At 38.1% G+C, this 17508-nt stretch overlaps 1 protein-coding gene across 1 annotated transcript; it reads right to left on the bottom strand.

Moving 5' to 3' along the window:
* Window positions 1-11984: 11984 nt before the first annotated feature.
* Window positions 11985-17047, bottom strand: LOC127934371 (cerebellin-1-like). The gene is made up of 3 exons (XM_052531707.1): window positions 16372-17047; window positions 15808-15927; window positions 11985-13088 (listed from the first exon to the last, which is right to left on the bottom strand). Exons 1-3 carry the CDS (start codon window positions 16624-16626, stop codon window positions 12891-12893), a joined length of 573 nt encoding a protein of 190 aa, XP_052387667.1. The 5' UTR covers window positions 16627-17047; the 3' UTR covers window positions 11985-12890.
* Between the last annotated feature and the right edge of the window lie 461 nt (window positions 17048-17508).

The raw sequence follows: 17508 nt of genomic DNA, 5'->3' as shown, positions 1-17508 counted from the left end.
GTTTTGAATCAGGTCTGATGTATGATTCAAATGCTTAGGAAGACCATCTGCCCATGATCTTAACAGCTGATGTAGAGATCCCTCATTCAGCTGCTGAAGTAGCTGCCCCAATTCTGAATGAATGGCCAGTAGATAGACTGCAGCTTTGAGAACAGTGGTTAAGTGAGTTCTAAACAGCCTTGGAAAGGGGGCTCCGTTAGGAAAAATAGAGCTGGTGCGTTTTAGAAATTCTAGGTCGGATTTTTAAGAAATTTCACCATGCAGAGAAGGGACAGGATTATTGATTTAGAATTGTTAAGGTGACACCAGAACCTTGCACATCGGTTTTGAGTGCTTGAGGAGAGTGTGAAGAATTTTGGTCCGAATCATAGATCTGAAGGAAATGCCGCGAGCAGGATCAAATTGATTGGTTTGAAGTGAATTCCCCTGGAAGCATAACCTGTAGAAAGCAGATAAACACTGCCTCCAGAAGAATATTGAGGTACTTTGAAGGAAGGCCGTAGCAGATGGAAGCAATTCATTTTGCAATATGGGCAGGGTAATAGGCAGACATTGGTCTTTAATTTGTTGGAAGATTTAGCTAACCCCTCAAGTAGTAATCGAACTGAATAACCAAAAGGCTTGAAAATTTGATAATAAAATTTAGCGTGGATTAGATGCTGGCAAAGAGTCTGCGAATAGAGAAATTAAGATTGCGATTTTTTTTTTTTTTTTTTTTTTTTTTTTTTTGACAAGAAAGGAGCAACGGTCGAAATTAGAATAGGAACGCAAAAAATTGGAAGGAAAAACATTAGAAGCGGACCATGCAAACGTGTAGGCTTGATTGTAGAGGGAGCGACGCCTTTTCCAACTGACGTAGCACTTCGTTTAGTATTATGTCTGCTAACGGAGGGCAGACTGAAGAATCCGGGTTGGCTGAGGGCACAGCTGTCTGAAAGTTTAAAAGTGTAAAGTGAAAGCCGCAACAGCCGAGTAAGAGTGATGAACCAACACCAGTAGATGCGCGAATATCAACAAGCCTTGATTGTAGCTTAACCCCTTAACTGTCACTCCCCAATTTTTTTTTTTTTTTTTTTTTTTTTTTTTCTTATAATATTAAGTTGAGGTATCAGAGGTTAAGTTTAAAATACGCATAAATCGAATTGACTTACTAGCACACATAGCTAATCTTGATGTAAACAATTAAACATTGTTTGTCTTAGCAATCTTATCAAATTCTGAATATTTCCACCCTGTAACGAATAATTTTCTGATGACGTCAGTTTGATAGCATGAGCAGAACCTACTTAACACGCCCCTCCGGCCGTTAGTTAGTTATGAGTGATGGGCGGTCACACTGCACTTTTCTCTCCATTGACTTCCATTCATACGCATGCGACTGCGTCGGACCGGAAACGCAAGCTTATGCGAAAAATTTTGCATTTCGCTGCGTTCCAAAGTTCAAGTTTGGTGAACTCTGACCAGGGAATTTGCATAACGTGAGGATGTGGACCAGTAGAAGAGCGATACATTGCTGCATGGCCTCTGTACAAAAATTCAAAAAGGAAGCGCTATATACTTTAGCTGTTGCACAGCGTCCTAGTTTATAATACATTAAAAGATTTATAAAAGAAAAGCTGCATGGTTTGTAGTGTCGACGGGAACAGGTGATACATTGGAATGACAACGTTTTATATATATATTTTTTTTTTTTCCTCTCTCTTTCTTTCTTCTCCCCCTCCTCCCCTTAGGGTGTATATATTTATAGAGAGATACAGAGTAACGTTACAATATAATAAAACGCTTCCGACGCCGTTGCAAAAGACACAGTGCTAGCAAACATAATAATCCATCTTGTAATAATTGAGGGGAGACTGTTTTATCTTGTTCCCGCCCATATTCGCAGTGGCGTTCGAAATAATTTCGCATGTTTAAAGTCAAGTGCGACCGCGCCTTGAGACGAAGACCAGGAGTGCAAACAAACCATGCCTGCTAATTAATATTCGGTTTAAACTGGAGATATGTCACTACTCTGAAATAAGGTCAGCAGCAACTCGTGTCACGTGGAGTTATATGCCAGCTGACGGAGCATTGAGCCGAATCTTACCTACGACTCAAAAGAAGGGTCCATATACGCATCAGCTTGGTAGATCCGGTGTTCATGATTCGCTAGCCCAAGAGTAATAAGCCATGTAAAGATGAGGTGAAAGCAGCAGTTCCCTGCATCTGCAACCATAGAATCCCATTAGAGTATGAACTTTCAGGAATAACGCAAATGAAAGACTGAATAAGCAAATATTAAAGCATAGGATTAAAACAGCGAATCTCAAGTGTGCTAGACAGAGCTTTTTTTTTTTTTTTTTTTTTAAGAAATGCGAAAAATCTTTATCAGTATAAAGATTGTAGCGTTTATGATGAGCCTTAAAGTGCCTCATTACGAAGAAATTCTGAAAATTGCATGCACTATGATCAACATCTTAATTATGCTGTGCAAGTCAATAAACAAGCGAAACGCCCAGTGTTTTATTTGAACGTGCAAGTATAAATCCTTGCAGAGAATAAATTAATGCCCAGGCGCCGCAAGTGCATAGAACAAAATGATACTTATAATGTTGTAGACTTGTGAAGTGATGGAGGCGAGATGCCGAAGAGACTGGCAGCCTTAATTCTGTCTGCTGGTCCGGAGAAACTTCATTGCTGCAGGTTCACGTGAGCGTACAGATGAATATTTGTTGATTGAGACCGAAGTCTTTTCAGGTGTTGAGACCCAAGCAGCACTGACGCGACATCTCGGAAAGCACCAGCGTTGCCAAGACCGTATTTTTTTTTTTTTTTTTTTTTTTTTTTTTTTTGTGGGTTGCCTTTTCTGTCCTGGGTTTGAGGTGACCCCAATAGTGTTATATATAGCCCCTAGAATGTGAATTCTACCGATAAATCCCTTTTGAACGCGATTGGGCTTTTTTTTTTTTTTTTTTTTTTAATAGTAGTAACTGGTGGTTTTGAGAACCTGGCAACCCTGGCCTGGAAGCACACGGAACTCCGCCAATGTTCACATCCTCTGCCGAGAAAAGCTTGTAAATAATCCAACACAAACGACTGCAGATAATCACCGCGACACAGAGCTAAGCCAACGATCCCGTGTGCATCTTAGAGGAACGTCGAACTCTAGATAGTTTGCGGGGCACGAACTTAATTACAGCAAGTAGATGAATAAACACAACAGCTTGAGCAAGTACAATCGCGTCGGAATCTGCGGTTGTTGTCGCGTTGGCATCTGCGAACTCAAACATGTGTAAGTACGATCTTTTATACAGGAGTATAAAGACGTGATTGGATAATGATGAAGGTAATTAGTGACGAACTGATTGAGTCTTCCTGGCAGAACTTAGGCTAAAGCTTCCATTTCTTGTTTGTTTGTTTTTAGTTTGCTCTAGTAAATGTGTATAACACTTCTGCCATAGGGGACCTCAGTAGACAAACTACACAGATCCCCCCCACCCTCCACCCCCATAACAGGACCAGGGCATCATTGCCTACCCTCTATGACAAGACTCTTATCAATTTTCACTTCATAACATTCAGCAGACTATTATGAGAGATGTTCCTGATATATTTAGGGACAGTACCCCTCCCTACACAGCTTTCATGATCACAGTGGTGCACAAACACAAGCTACTATTACTGTGGATAAAGCTTCTGCACAATACATCTCATAATGGCCAGTGCCAAGGACTGAGGTGGGCTGAAAAAAAAGGTAAGGAAGAGAGGACATGTGGTGAGGAGACACAAAGAAGAATGCCACATATAGATGCCAGGCCCTCCCTCACTCCCCCCTCACTCTTTCAGATCTCCATTCTCCTGTCTCTTGGTGGAAAAGGTTACTAAATGTCACTAGAGAAGTTTTCATCATCTTCAATGGCTGCGGGAACCAAGGTATGTGAGAGATGGAACAGATTGTACTGGCAAGTGTGAGACTGGAGAAGTCAGTGTCACCGCAACTAGACAGACAATGTTCGGGATCCTCTGTTCACTAGGGCTGGGTATCGTTCAAATATTTTCGATACTGATACATTGACTTCAATACCGGTTCCTGAACGATACTTTTATCAATACCAATTTTGTGAAATCTGTTTCAACAAGATTACATTAACTCAAACTTTGGTTTTAATTTTTCAGGTTGTTACCATTTTTACAGGCTAGGGATGCTTTCACACCTGTAGATTTGATTGTTATTTTTTTTTACCAATACAGGGATTAGAATTATTACAATGTTGCTTTTTATTGGAATGATGGAATGACAACAGCTTTATTTTATTTTTAGCTGTCATTATATTAATTTATCATTTTGAACAGGTGTCCAGGACTTGACGGGAAAACATTTTTAAAATAGAGTGCATACCAGTGAAGTAAACAGTGCAGATATATTTATTGTAGTGCAAAAGAGCTTATTTAGTCTGGTTAAAGTGTCAATGCTGAATTAGGTAGTGAGCAGACCCAAACTGTACAAAGTGGCTAGTGCTGAGGTTCAGAGTTCAGTGGTGCATGGAGGGAGTTCAGCTTCCAGACAGCCTGATGGATGAAGCTGTCCTTCAGTCTGCTGGTCCTGGCCTAGGGACTCTTCAGTCTCCTCCCTGATGGTAGCAGACTGAAGAAGCCGTTTGACGGGTGGGTGGGATCACCTGCGATGCAGAGGACTTAACAGGTGAGACGGGTTCCATAAATGTCCTGGAGGGGAGAGAGACACCAATGATCTTCTCATTATGCGTTGAAGAGTCTTCCTGCAGGACGCGTTACAGGCACCATACCACACAGTGATGCAGCTAGTCAGGATGTTCTCGATGGTGCCTCTGCAGAAGGTGCACATGATGGGGGCAGGGGCTCTGGCTCTTCTATTCTAAACAGAATACCATCATACTGGCCATACTATACAAATAGAATACTAGCATACTATCCATTCTAAATTCTATGTGATATTAGTAATTTTCAATACTATTCAGGGCAGATAGGGTGTTTAGTATGCACATTGGGACAACGGGACCATCTACTGCTTTTCACGGAACTTACACAATTATCCATTATACATTGGATATAGCCTGGTTCATTGGTCTGTTGGATCGGATTGCTTTCTCACTGCAACTATATTTTATTGTTTTAAGAAATTAAACCAATTTATTTTATAGTTTTAGTTAACTACTGTATAATAACCCTAATAATGAAAAAAAATCTAATAAAACTGAACCCAATTCATCTGCAATTAAAACAATAAAGAATCAAATTCACTTCAAATGACTGTGTCAGATTGTAACCCTCTTGAAACAACTAGAAACATTACGTTCAAGCCCCATTTTCCTCTTATCCGCCCCCCGTGCAGGTTTCTGTGGCATAATTAGGATTTATCTTAAATACTTAGGCAGTCATACAATTATTCTCCTCTCTCCATATAATTTTCCCTCCCTCCATGGTCCTGCATCCATATTTGATGACTTGTAGATTTGCAGCCCTTTATACTAATGGCAAACGTGAGCCTGGTGACATTTTAAGAGCTGCTAAAGAGCTCTTAGACATGTGTCAGGAAATAAACGTATTATTCCAATTCTTGTGTTTTCACTCAAGTCAAAACCAAGTCATTCCTCCCAGCCAAATCGTGCTCTCTGAATCCACATACTCCCTTTCTTATTCTCACCAACTCATTTTGACATAGACAAACAATCAGAAAAAAACAGCACAGCACAGAACAAATGATGATATATTTTATGAAATGCTGTTGTCTGATAACAGCTCAACTCATACTTTGGTTTCATAAGTGTGGTAGATGGTAGACTAGGTGTATGCACCCAAAATGTGCCTAATTTGATTAAAGAGATAATTGCAATTTTTGTTTGTATCCAGAAAACACATTAACCTACTAAAGTGAGTACAACAGGACTCAGATAAACATGCTGTAGCTAAATGAAGCACACATAAACTAATTATGAGCATGATTAAAACCTCTCTCTCTTTCTCTCTCAGTTTAAGCATGCCGGTGTTGTTTATGGGAAGGTGATTAATTTGCACAATGATATCATTTGCAGAGATAATTTGTTACACTAACATTCAATTGTTCCCCATTAACATAATAAGCCTTTTCACCCACAAGTTGTAGAAGGCAAAAATAAAATACTAAGAGAAACTGAACATCACTCAGATTGTTATTAGACTATTGAGAAAAAAGAAAAGAAAAACGAATATAAATCTGAATCCCCCCTGAGATAACATAACATGACCATGACCAAGACCAAGACGAAACAACTGTATATTCTAAATAATTGAAGACATAATTTAGCACCCAAGAACATTTTCTACGACAGGTCCCCAACTGATAATTTGACTGACAGTGGAGAACGGTTAACACTTGAAGTGACATATTGTTTAGCTTTAAAAAGTGACACAATCTGCTGAAACATCAGTTCCTAACATTTTAAATATTTAAAGTGTCTTGTGTTCAGTCGTTTGACAATATCATCAATACCCTCCAGTTCACAATCTTATTTCCCCATGGAAAAATTTAGAGAAACAATAAATCCCCAAATTCACTTCAAGCCATTAAACACATAACTCTTCATGAAATGTTTCAAATGCGTCCAACCCAGAAAATGTGTTTGTTTTATGACACATTTGCCTTTGATCATTCATGCCAATAAAAAGAGCAAAATAAATAAATTCAAAAATGTACAGTTGCCTGATGCTTAAATATACAAAGCAAAATGTGAGGGTCATATGGTCATCATCTCAGTAGTCTGTGCAGAAGCAGGCTAGTGCTTATTGACAACAAATATTCTTTAGTTCTTTCGATTATATAAAATCAAAGTTAACTTGGTATCCATTAATTCAACAATGTTATTTTCAAACATTTGTTCAAATGTGTAACCTCTTTAAATAATAATAAATAAATACAAATCTCCATACATGAAATCACCTGATGAACATAGTTTGTCAGCCCATTGGAATTAGCGTGGAACAGAACTGAATTAAAAAACGTTATTTCCATTTAGTCATTTTGCAAATTTTATCCAAAGCAACTTACACATGAGGACAATAAAATTATGAATTATAAACCATTATGCTTTATACTTTACACCGTGTTCCTGTAGCTCAATTGGTAGAGCACTGTGGTATCGAGCGCAATGTTGGGGGTTTGATTCCCCGGGAACACATGATATGTAAAAATGTATAGCCTGAATGCACTGTAAGTCGCTAAATAGCACAGTGCTCTACCAATTGAGCTACAGGAACCATGATTTGCTAGTTGTTGGCAGGGCAGTATTAGGGCATTCTAGAGAATATATTTGATAACATACTGTAAATATAGTTCAGGATGAGCCATCACTTTACTTGATCTCTTTTCCCACAAGAGAAACATTACAAATTTAAAATGTGTTTATCTGATAAAGTATACTAGTAAATATGTAATATTTATATTTAGCAGTACACTAAACAGACTAAAAACGATTAAACCTATTTCATAGGGTCAAGGCAGTCTGAAAAAGTAATAGACTAAACTATACCCAAACACTTTCGGTATTTCATAAGTGCATAAAGCATGGAGAAACTGAAGTTCATAAAAATGCATAATTTAACAAATGTCAAGATGTAGAGTTGAGATTAAACTATATGGCGATTTAGCGAACACTTCAAAAAGCAAAAATGACATTTTTAAATAGTGCTACAAATTCATGATCTGAGGATAATTTACCACTACATAAGGAAGGTACATTTACAGTCCACTGTCTCTATCTGTTACTGGATGTAGGCCTAATTTTTTTTTTTTTTTACCAAGCACATTATGAGTCTGAAATGCTCAAACACCACTTCTCTGGATAAATAATACAGTAATATCAAATTAGAAGCAAAATACCCTGCACAGCACCGAGCTCTCATAACCCAAGCCACCTGCAGCAGATGTTGATGATGCTGTGCAATTATAAGCGTTGGTGTGACGTGAGCAAATAACCCTGATAAAGCAGATAAAATGATGTCAACAACTCTGTCACGCGCTTCTACAGCACAAATCAAATTCAGCAAGCAGTTCATTTCATTTCAGAGGCCGTTATAATTACTCCACTCCTGTTCGAGCATCACAGTTAAAGTAAACATCAGTTAAAGTAAACATTACTAATATGGTTCCTCGTATGGCAATTAAAATTCAATCTGCAGTGTCTCACCACTTTCCCTTTTAATTGCTGCTCTCTCTCTCTCACCTCTCTTTTTGCCTTAGCATTTAAAGAAATAACTACCACTGAGCCGTCCTCTAATTGCTTGTCACTGGGCATGGTTTTGGGAGCTATATTTTGAAATTGGCGAGGTTTGCAAACATTGGACAAAAAGACGTTGTCCTTTGCCAAGACTCAGTAAAGATAAATTTTGTGTCTGACAGAGAAGAAAGATACAGATTACACTCAACTCATTTATTCCGTTATCAAGGCCTTATCTTTAAATAAGGATTTTTATTTAAAAAATGAGTTATATTTAAAAAATTCTATAAATATATATATATATATATATATATATATATATATATATATATATATATATATATATATTATAAAAGACTGGCAAAAAGAAATTGTAAATATATTTTTTTAAATATATAAGGTCAATCAAGAGCAAAAGTTAAAAAATTATATATATATATATATATATATATATATATATATATATATATATATATATATATATATATATATATACTGAATAGCATCTTATACAGTGGACTTGAATATTGATTAATATGCATTACTATGTATGGTATGGCATCCAAAGCTATCACTGTATGGTAATAACATTTGATATTATCTGAATATAAGCATTCTGTAAGAAATTTTTCTGTGATTATGTGTCTAAGCTTCTCTTCTTGCTGGACTTGGTTACACACACAAAAAAATCCCACTTTGACTCAAAACACAAAAAATATAAAAATAAAAATAAAAAATAAAGACAAAATTGTGAGAAATAGTCACTGATATATAAAAAAAATGGATGTCTAAGCAATCACAGTTCTGACCGAATAATTTAAGTAGGGTGAATTGCCCTAATGTTGGACATTTTTTGCATTTCAGATTTCTGTGATATAATGTGATGTGTAACCAAAACATTAAATCCACAACTAATACCTTCTTTAAAACCCCAGGATGTGCCCCCAGCTTTGGTAACCCAGAGTTTTACTGGCATTCATGTATTTATGGGGGAGCTAACACGAAACATTAAGTGTCCCACATTAGACACTGTCCCACTTTAGGACAATTTACCCTAATGCAACAGCGTTTAAACGGATTAAAAATAGCTTTAAGCATTCGTCGTAAACATATTAATTCAACCCACTTCCTGATTTATTAATAATAATCTTACTATGTGTGTACATGGAAACGTAGCAATATTTAAGTTTGATGTCACGCAGCCTTTTTTCCAGTCACTCGTGCACTTTAACAAAAATCCAACTTCTTTTTTCTCACTTCAGTAGTGTTACCGCTTCAATCTCCTCCTTTATCAGTATTAAACAGAAACTCACTTCCAGAAGAGACACCATTATGTGTCCATTACCGTTATGTGTCGCTCTGGCGTCGCCGTAATACGCGCGAGGGGCCGTAGTCTCCGGGAATCTAGTCAGAGCAGTAGAGATGGGATGACGCAACTTCCTCCAGTCAACGGACCAGGCTCGCGACCAAAGAGGCACCTGGCACGAGCCACAGTAGAGAACATTTGGCTATGTCGCGCAACCTTTAAGCTACCCCTCTTCATAACACCGCGCTGACACGCCGACATAAACCCAGATGACTGACTTCTCTTTTTATCTGATGACTTTTATCTTATGGCTGATTTAAGAGTGTAATAAATGTTGGTCAGAATTCAACGTTGTAGTGCATCTTCCTCCACCGTTGACTGGAGGAAGGTGCTAAGATAAAGAACAAGTTCATGCACTGACAGTGGGCAACTTAACTCTATAAAACCTACTGAATCATATTTAATACAACTTAATTATCAATGTAGATTTTTTTAAAGATATATATATATATATATATATATATATATATATATATATATATATATATATATATATATATATATATATATATATATATGTGTGTGTGTGTACAGTAGTTTGTACAACAGGCGTTTGACGATGATTTATTTATACATCTCTCACTCTGCATTGCATTATATGATTTGTCCCCCTAAAATGAAAACTATAGAGATTTGGTCATAAAATTAAGATATTTTTTGGACAATGTGACAACTGATATTTATTTTTAATTTATGTTAGCCTGTTATAGTGTTAGTAACTTTTTGATTTACATTAAATTTTCTCCTCATAAATAACTGCACAAAATTGCTTATATTTAGCCTACTTGATTTTTGGCCTCTGAAATAAAGTTTATAATTTAACCTTGTTTTCTTCCTTGAGTGTCAGCTCCATATTCGCACTAACTATGGACCATAAAAGCCTGATTTTACAAATTATATATATATATATATATATATATATATATATATATATATATATATATATATATATATATATATATATATATATATTTATATATATATATATATATATATTTCCTTTTATACTCCATTTTCAGACTATAATTTTATGTCAAGCTTTGCATGACAAGAAAACTCTGTAGCCTCTGTTAAACGTAATGCAATATTCAAACAAATGGTAAAGACTGATCTTGAACCATAACAACACAAATTCAAATTATAAAGTCATGACATTTGCCAAGTATGGTAACCCATACTCAGAATTGGTGCTCTGCATTTAACCCATCCAAGTGCACACACACACAACAGTGATTAGGGAACACACCTTGAGCAGTGGGCAGCTATTTTTTCCAGCACCTGGGGAGCAACTGGGGGTTCAGTGCCTTGCTCAAGAGGACTTCAGCCATGGGTATTGAGGGTGGAAGAGAGCGCTGTTCATTCACTCCCCCTCACCTACAACTACTGCTGGCACTGAAACTCAAACCTGTGGCCTTCAGGTTACAAGTCCAACTCTCCAACCATTAGGCCACAGCTGCATTGCACTTAAACATCAACCAACCATAATCCTTTCCCCTTCACTTCCCACGTGTCCCTCAGCTTTCATTCCATAGTTCTGCTCAGACAAATAAGTGTGCAGACACTAATGAGTGATTTTAAACAGGCCTGTACTGTCTGGGCACAGACCAGCAGGGACACTATGACTCCTATGTTGCGGTGTTAACATTTCACAAGTTTTCTTGAGAGGGCCCTCAAACGCAACATTATTTTGCATTGTGAAGTGAAAGCGATATAAAATGCTGAGGTAAGCATCGCCTGTCAGAATGCTGAGCTCCTGTTACTATGTTGGAAGAATAAGGTGAGAGTTCATCTCTCATTTTGTGTTTGTTATTATGCAAATACAAATACGACTCAATTTCAACTTTTCTGTCCAATTATGAGTATTTTTGGTTTGGTTACAGCTCTTGCGCATATTACAGCTAAAATAAATATTGGATGATGGAGACTTTCATCAAATTAAGCCAAGAGTCACATGGATTAAAATCCCTTTCATGGTATGAATTGACTCAAGGACAAAGCAAAGGTAAATATGAAAGAAAAATTGTAGGAAAGACGAACACGCAACATGATTTTTGTGTAAACAGTGGGGTTTACTTATTATGCAAGCACTAATTTTCCCCCAGGAGCTCATTAGAGCCTTGAGTGCAGCAGAGATAGGCCCCAGTCACCTGGTAGAGAGAGAAAGAGATGGAGACAGGGAGAGAGAGACCAGCCAAGCATATCTACATCATGAGAGAGCACAATAAGACACACTGAGACTGTGTCATTGTGTCTCTGTGGCACTCTCACACACACACACACACACACACACACACACACACACACACACACACAGAGAGCTTTGTCTGAAGTCACTTTAGTGAAATGATTTGTGTTTGTAGCTCTGTAAAACCTGTAGGCGACAATCTTAAAATTTCAAAATCACAGAATCAGATTAAGAAAGTACCATTTAATTTTTATTGAATCAAAGAAAAAAAAAAACAATGGTTAATTGATTAAAAGGGAGGATTTTCTCTGTTAAATATTCACATATATCTTACAATCAATGATAATAAAACGTTTTACTTCATAGTATTTCTGATATAGTTCATCTTAGCCACATTTTTTGACCGAAAACAAAAACAAGAAGCATTTGTAGTTGGACAGCAGCCTGAAAATCCACTCACAATCACTAAGTTTTAACACTGAAATACAGAAATACAGAGTCGACCAGATTCAATTAGGCATTGAGTATATCATAATCATATAGAAACTTTTTTTAATTTATTTATATATGTATATATCCAGTATGCAGTCTTTTTGTGGGGATTCAGAGATCCTTCATTCATGACAGAGCAAAGACACCCTCTCAGAGACAAGAAAGGGTGAGCTGGAGGAAGCCAGAAAAGAAGGGGCGTATGGACTGAGTGGAATGACAATGACATTTGACACAGTATGTACGTATGGAGAGAATATACAAGGATGTGACCTGTGTGAAATGGGGGTCTGGACTATTGAAGGGGAATCCTTAAAGCAGATGAAGACATTTGAGGGTGGACTTTGATGGGATGAGTAAGAGGGAGGTGGGAAGGGCTACGATCCACGGTGTGCTTTCTTTCCATATTATTTCGATTACCATAAGGATAATAAAAAAAAGTTTTGGCTGTCCAGAGCTGTAGTCAAGCAGCAGAGCAAAGTAAGTGCGACTGAGAGCTTGCCACACTAAATTTAGTCTTCCTATATGTTTTCTTTACATTCTCACTATCATTCTATCTCTCATCTGCCTTCATATCCCTTCTGTCTCCCACAAGCTGTCCATCTAAAGAGCAATAGTCCCTCTGTGGCTTGCCCCTCCTCTACAGAGGGAAAACCAGAAAGCCGGAGAAGGTTGAGTACTTCCAGCCGCCCATCAGGTTGCCTCGCTCCAGCTTGAGGTAGGCACGGTCACCTTTCTCCATTTGAATCAGAACACCGTTACTGGCCGCTTCGCGTGTGACGTCCTGATCACCGGCGAAGGCGGAAATCACTGGCCAGCCATTGTGCATCAGGCTCACCTGTAACATGGAAGCATATGAATTAGCTGGTCGAATCCCACTGGTGCGAAACGACGTACTTTCTTTTTTCTGTCTAATTTTGCTTAAAGAAGCTGAAAAGTGAATTTTGAACTAAACGGGTATTGCTCGGCTGAATAAAACACACATACAAAACACCAATGGGACAAATAAAAGCCTGTTTTAAGCTAACCAACAATAACATGCATAATCTATACATGTTTGTTCCCTTTCTTTTGCTCGCTGACAAGTCCCTTGATAATATAGTAGATAGCTCCCCACAAAATCATAAACGTTGATCAAAGTATTTATGGGTCTTTGCCAGGGGAAATGAAAATGGCACATTGCTTTATTTGTGTCCGTTTTTCTTTGCCAGCCTATTCTCAGACAGAGCCAGAAGAAGGGTGAAAATGATACTATTAAGAACTCTCAGGGAGGAATAAGCTTGTGATTATTGGAAAGGCACCTTTGAATGTTGTGCATGACGATCAGATACAATCATTATCAATATGCAAAACCACCATTACATAATGATAAACCACTCTTACACGGAGATAAAAAGCCACAAAAGGCTCACTAATAACAAACCCTCATCATGAGTCATGACTCAATGCACTTTTTCACACGTGACACTCATATATAATTTTTCCGGCTGACTTTAACCTGTCAAAAAGGCCCTGTGATTCTAATTACGTCCTCATTCTTCAAATACATGTAAAACATACAAATGAACCATTGTGTGGAAAAACTCAAAAACAAGATGTGAGATAATGTGAACGGATCTTAACACACAATTTAATGCTGCATTCAACTGAACCGACAGACAGCTTCCTGTCCAAATGACGCAGTGAAGTGATGGAGGACAACCCCCCTCTTTCTCTTTCTCTTTCTCTTTCTCTCTCTCTCAGTCCCTTTGCCTGTCTCAGTCATACATAATGGTTGGACATGAGCGAGACGACAAAATATTTTTCCTCCTCCTTTGTCATATCTATTCACAAGGGCATTATTTTAGGTCAGAGAGTAATTTTCTTAATTACCGTCTGTCACATCTGTGGGTTCATAGAGAATTGTGCTCCACAAAATATGGGCAGTAATCAATATTCAAATGCAGCTGTCTGCAGCTTTGTCTATTGAAAATTGTTGCTTTAAGCTTTGTATAAGAAGAACTTTCTGTGACAATTAGACTCCTCAGTCTGTGTCAGTATCCCCAAAGCCAACAAAATAGGTGTTAACTAAATTATGTTTGTGAGTTTTATGACGCAAATTAACTTATAATGAAAACAACTGACTAGAATTTTAAATACAGAATGTGATCACTTGATTGTGACACCTAAACCAGAACACAATTTAAAAAGCTTTTGTCAATCAGTCACCAATGTTGTCAGATGTATTGTCCTTTGGGTATTGAAGTACATTACTCTGTGAGAGAATATAAAATTGATTATAGGGATATGACCAGAGGTTTTTAAGCTGAAAGAAACTGCAATAAAATAGACAAAATATATGTATAGTCAATGCATGCGGTCTTACTTCCAAACAACTGATTGGGATCCATATAGGTACTATGTGTGTTGCTTGATTATCCATGGAGCCTTTCAGATCACTCTCTGTGTGTGTGTGTGTGTGTGTGTGTGTGTGTGTGTGTGTGTCATATGTTGTGCATGCTAATAGAGAGGCCTGCTCCTCCCGCTCAGATCAACAGAGTGTAATTTATGTTTTCTTTGAAGTACCAAGTGTGAATGTAACTAGAACAACAAAGGAAATATTTATCCTGTCAGATAAACAAAATATTTCACACATAGTCAGCTGTGTAACTCTAGCCAAAAATATGGAAGGAGTTGAAAACAACTTTTTTTTTTTTTCACAAAAAAGGTGGTACTGAACAGATTAAAACAAAGGACTATACAAAAAAAAAATTAAATCAATGATAGGTCTGTGCAAGATAATTTGCATTCAAATGACAAAAACTTTCTGTTTGGTCTGGACACATATGAATGAACTAAGCATTATTATGACAATACTTTTATTTTAAAACAAATTCATTGAAAACACCATTCTGTCTTAAAAAGTCTGTCTTTTCACACTTAATTCACAGCATAATCTAATAGCCCATAAGATCCTCATTTGCTACTGACCTGATTTTGCGCAAAATCGTTGCATCTGATAAAAAGGTATAAATAAACGTATAAGGTACACATGATTTTTGTAATTTCTGTGAGCACCGTAAAAAAACAACAAAATAAAAACTAAATAGGTCTTTCAATGCAAGACTGTTCACATGTTTTCTCCTTTATTGTGTCCTAATTAAATTATCATAGTTGTATTAGAGCTTTGGTTTCAATATATTTATCGTCTCATCTTATATTTGTTTGTGCGTTTCGTTTACACAACTCCCAGCTCATTGTCTTCAATAAGTCAGTGCATTTCAGTAATGAATAGGGAAATGTGATGTGTGTGTGTGTGTGTGTGCTGTGCAGATTTCAACTAAAAACAGGAGGCGAATCTGTCACGCGCGTTCTCTGTCCATGGTCCTGAACACGCGCCAGTGTTGTCTACGAGCCAAATTTTAGGCTGGTTGTTAATCTTGTGCTAATTGAGAAAATAAACGAAAGCATTTCTGTCTATACAACTGAAATTTTCACATTTTCCCACACAATTTACTGTCCCACACGCACCACAGAACACTCCAGAGACAGGTGAAAATAAAGGTGTGTGCACTTACCTGGATCGTTTGACGATTATACACTTTCACTACGTGGAAATTAAAACTATATATCCCTTTGCGCGGGGCGAAGAAATTGCTCCTTTCCTCATCGAAACTTCTACCAACGTTCACAAGTACCTAAAGAGGATGCATACATCAGACAGGAAGTCAAATAACAGGCTACAGTAGGTGATGTCTCTTAAAAACGTAATGGCTTTTACTTGAATTTTTTCAATGGGAACTTGCTGGTATAGAGCAGCAAACCGTTTAAAGCATTTGGTGATTCATTATTTATAAAAGAAGAGATGGAGGAGAGTTTCATGACACGACAAAGAAGTTCAAGGCTATTAGATATAATAGAAAGCCATTAGCCTGTAATTGACATTTAAGGAAGTGAAAGGGAATATGACGCCTCCCCAGACTACACATATCAGTTAAATGTTTGATTGCTGTGATATTTCTTAGATTTTGTGATCTATTTGTATTTGCAACGGTGACATACAAATCCTCCCGCAATTCAACAGCGAACGGGTAAAAAGTAATGAAACAAAAGAAGTGCCTATTCCCACAGTGAAAATTTACCTGATCAAAGTAGATCACCATTGTTCGATTGCTCATCTCCGACGGCTCGTGGTTCGTGTTCCTCACCACGGAAAAAGCCACTTTGGCGCTTCCCGAGCGCACCGATATCCCAAGAGCCGTCCCAGTGGGATCCGAAGTGGGATTTGAGTCGCACACGACCAAGCATTTCCCCTCCAGTACGATGGGTTCTGTCTCGTTCTGTGCGTATACATGACACACGAACCACACTGCGCCTAGCACCAACGTCAACATCATGCCAACTTCACTCCGCACCTAACAGCAGTCTTCTCCCACAGACAACAGCGCGCTCAAATCCCAAACCTGTCCTCAATGTAAAACGTAGTCCTTCCAAACAGTTCAAGTCAAAACTACAAGAGTTTTCCCTCTCGTTCGCGTCTCAGTCCGTAAATGGAAGAGCCGACTTTAAGCGGAACAAGGCCCTTACAGAGCTCGCGCGCAGTAGAATACATAGCGCGTGGGGTCCGTCTACTCGCGCGCTCAATTATTGATATGTGAGATATTAGAAGTGAAACACAAAGGCTCGCGAGCGCAATCCTCCCGCCCTCCCCTCCGAGCCCCCAATCAGCGCAAGAGACGGGCTTTACTTTTCCAATCCTTTTCCAAGCCAGTGCACGGACCGCCTCTTCTCGTGACAGCGCCGGTGGGGTCCCACCCCTCAAAAGAAGTTTCTTACAGGTGGACTCTTCTCAGCAGACAGAAGGGGATGACTCCCAGATCTTCGGGAAATGGGGGCGCGTTATTTTGTCATCTTTCTACCGGACACAAGGACGCAGTTTGTTCTTCCGTGCCCTGTTAAACTATTACTCAAGATAAATGGATTGTGAGCGAGCGGAAGCACAGCGGAGGTTGTCTTCAAGAACGCCGGATGGAAGAAGTTCACGAAGTTGTTTTTGCTCACTATCGGACTCCTATTGCTCTGATAAGGACACTTCACGAAATCAGTGATGATTAGACATTCCTCTACAGATGGACAAGCCAACTTTAAGCAGGGAGGACTATTGTGATACAAAATATTTTTAACAGGGAAAAAAATGCTACAGTAGACAGGTGTTAATTGGTTACCTTATAAAATGTAAATGAAAGAGTATATATTAGATTTGATAGACTATAAGTGTA

The sequence above is a fragment of the Carassius gibelio genome, chromosome A18, assembly GCF_023724105.1.
Source record: "Carassius gibelio isolate Cgi1373 ecotype wild population from Czech Republic chromosome A18, carGib1.2-hapl.c, whole genome shotgun sequence".
In the NCBI taxonomy this organism is placed as follows: domain Eukaryota; kingdom Metazoa; phylum Chordata; class Actinopteri; order Cypriniformes; family Cyprinidae; genus Carassius; species Carassius gibelio.
The sequence above is the reverse complement of the archived record's forward strand: the minus strand, read 5'-3'. Positions and strand labels throughout refer to the sequence as shown.

What these genes read in the sequence shown, in the direction of transcription:
- LOC127934371 (XM_052531707.1), bottom strand. Translation starts at nt 16,626, where the DNA reads ATGATGTTGACGTTGGTGCTAGGCGCAGTGTGGTTCGTGTGTCATGTA. An exon ending in TGGTGATCTACTTTGATCAG is followed by an intron (nt 15,928 to 16,371) that starts GTAAATTTTCAC and finishes CATCCTCTTTAG; the next exon opens with GTACTTGTGAACGTTGGTAG. An exon ending in ATAATCGTCAAACGATCCAG is followed by an intron (nt 13,089 to 15,807) that starts GTAAGTGCACAC and finishes TCCATGTTACAG; the next exon opens with GTGAGCCTGATGCACAATGG.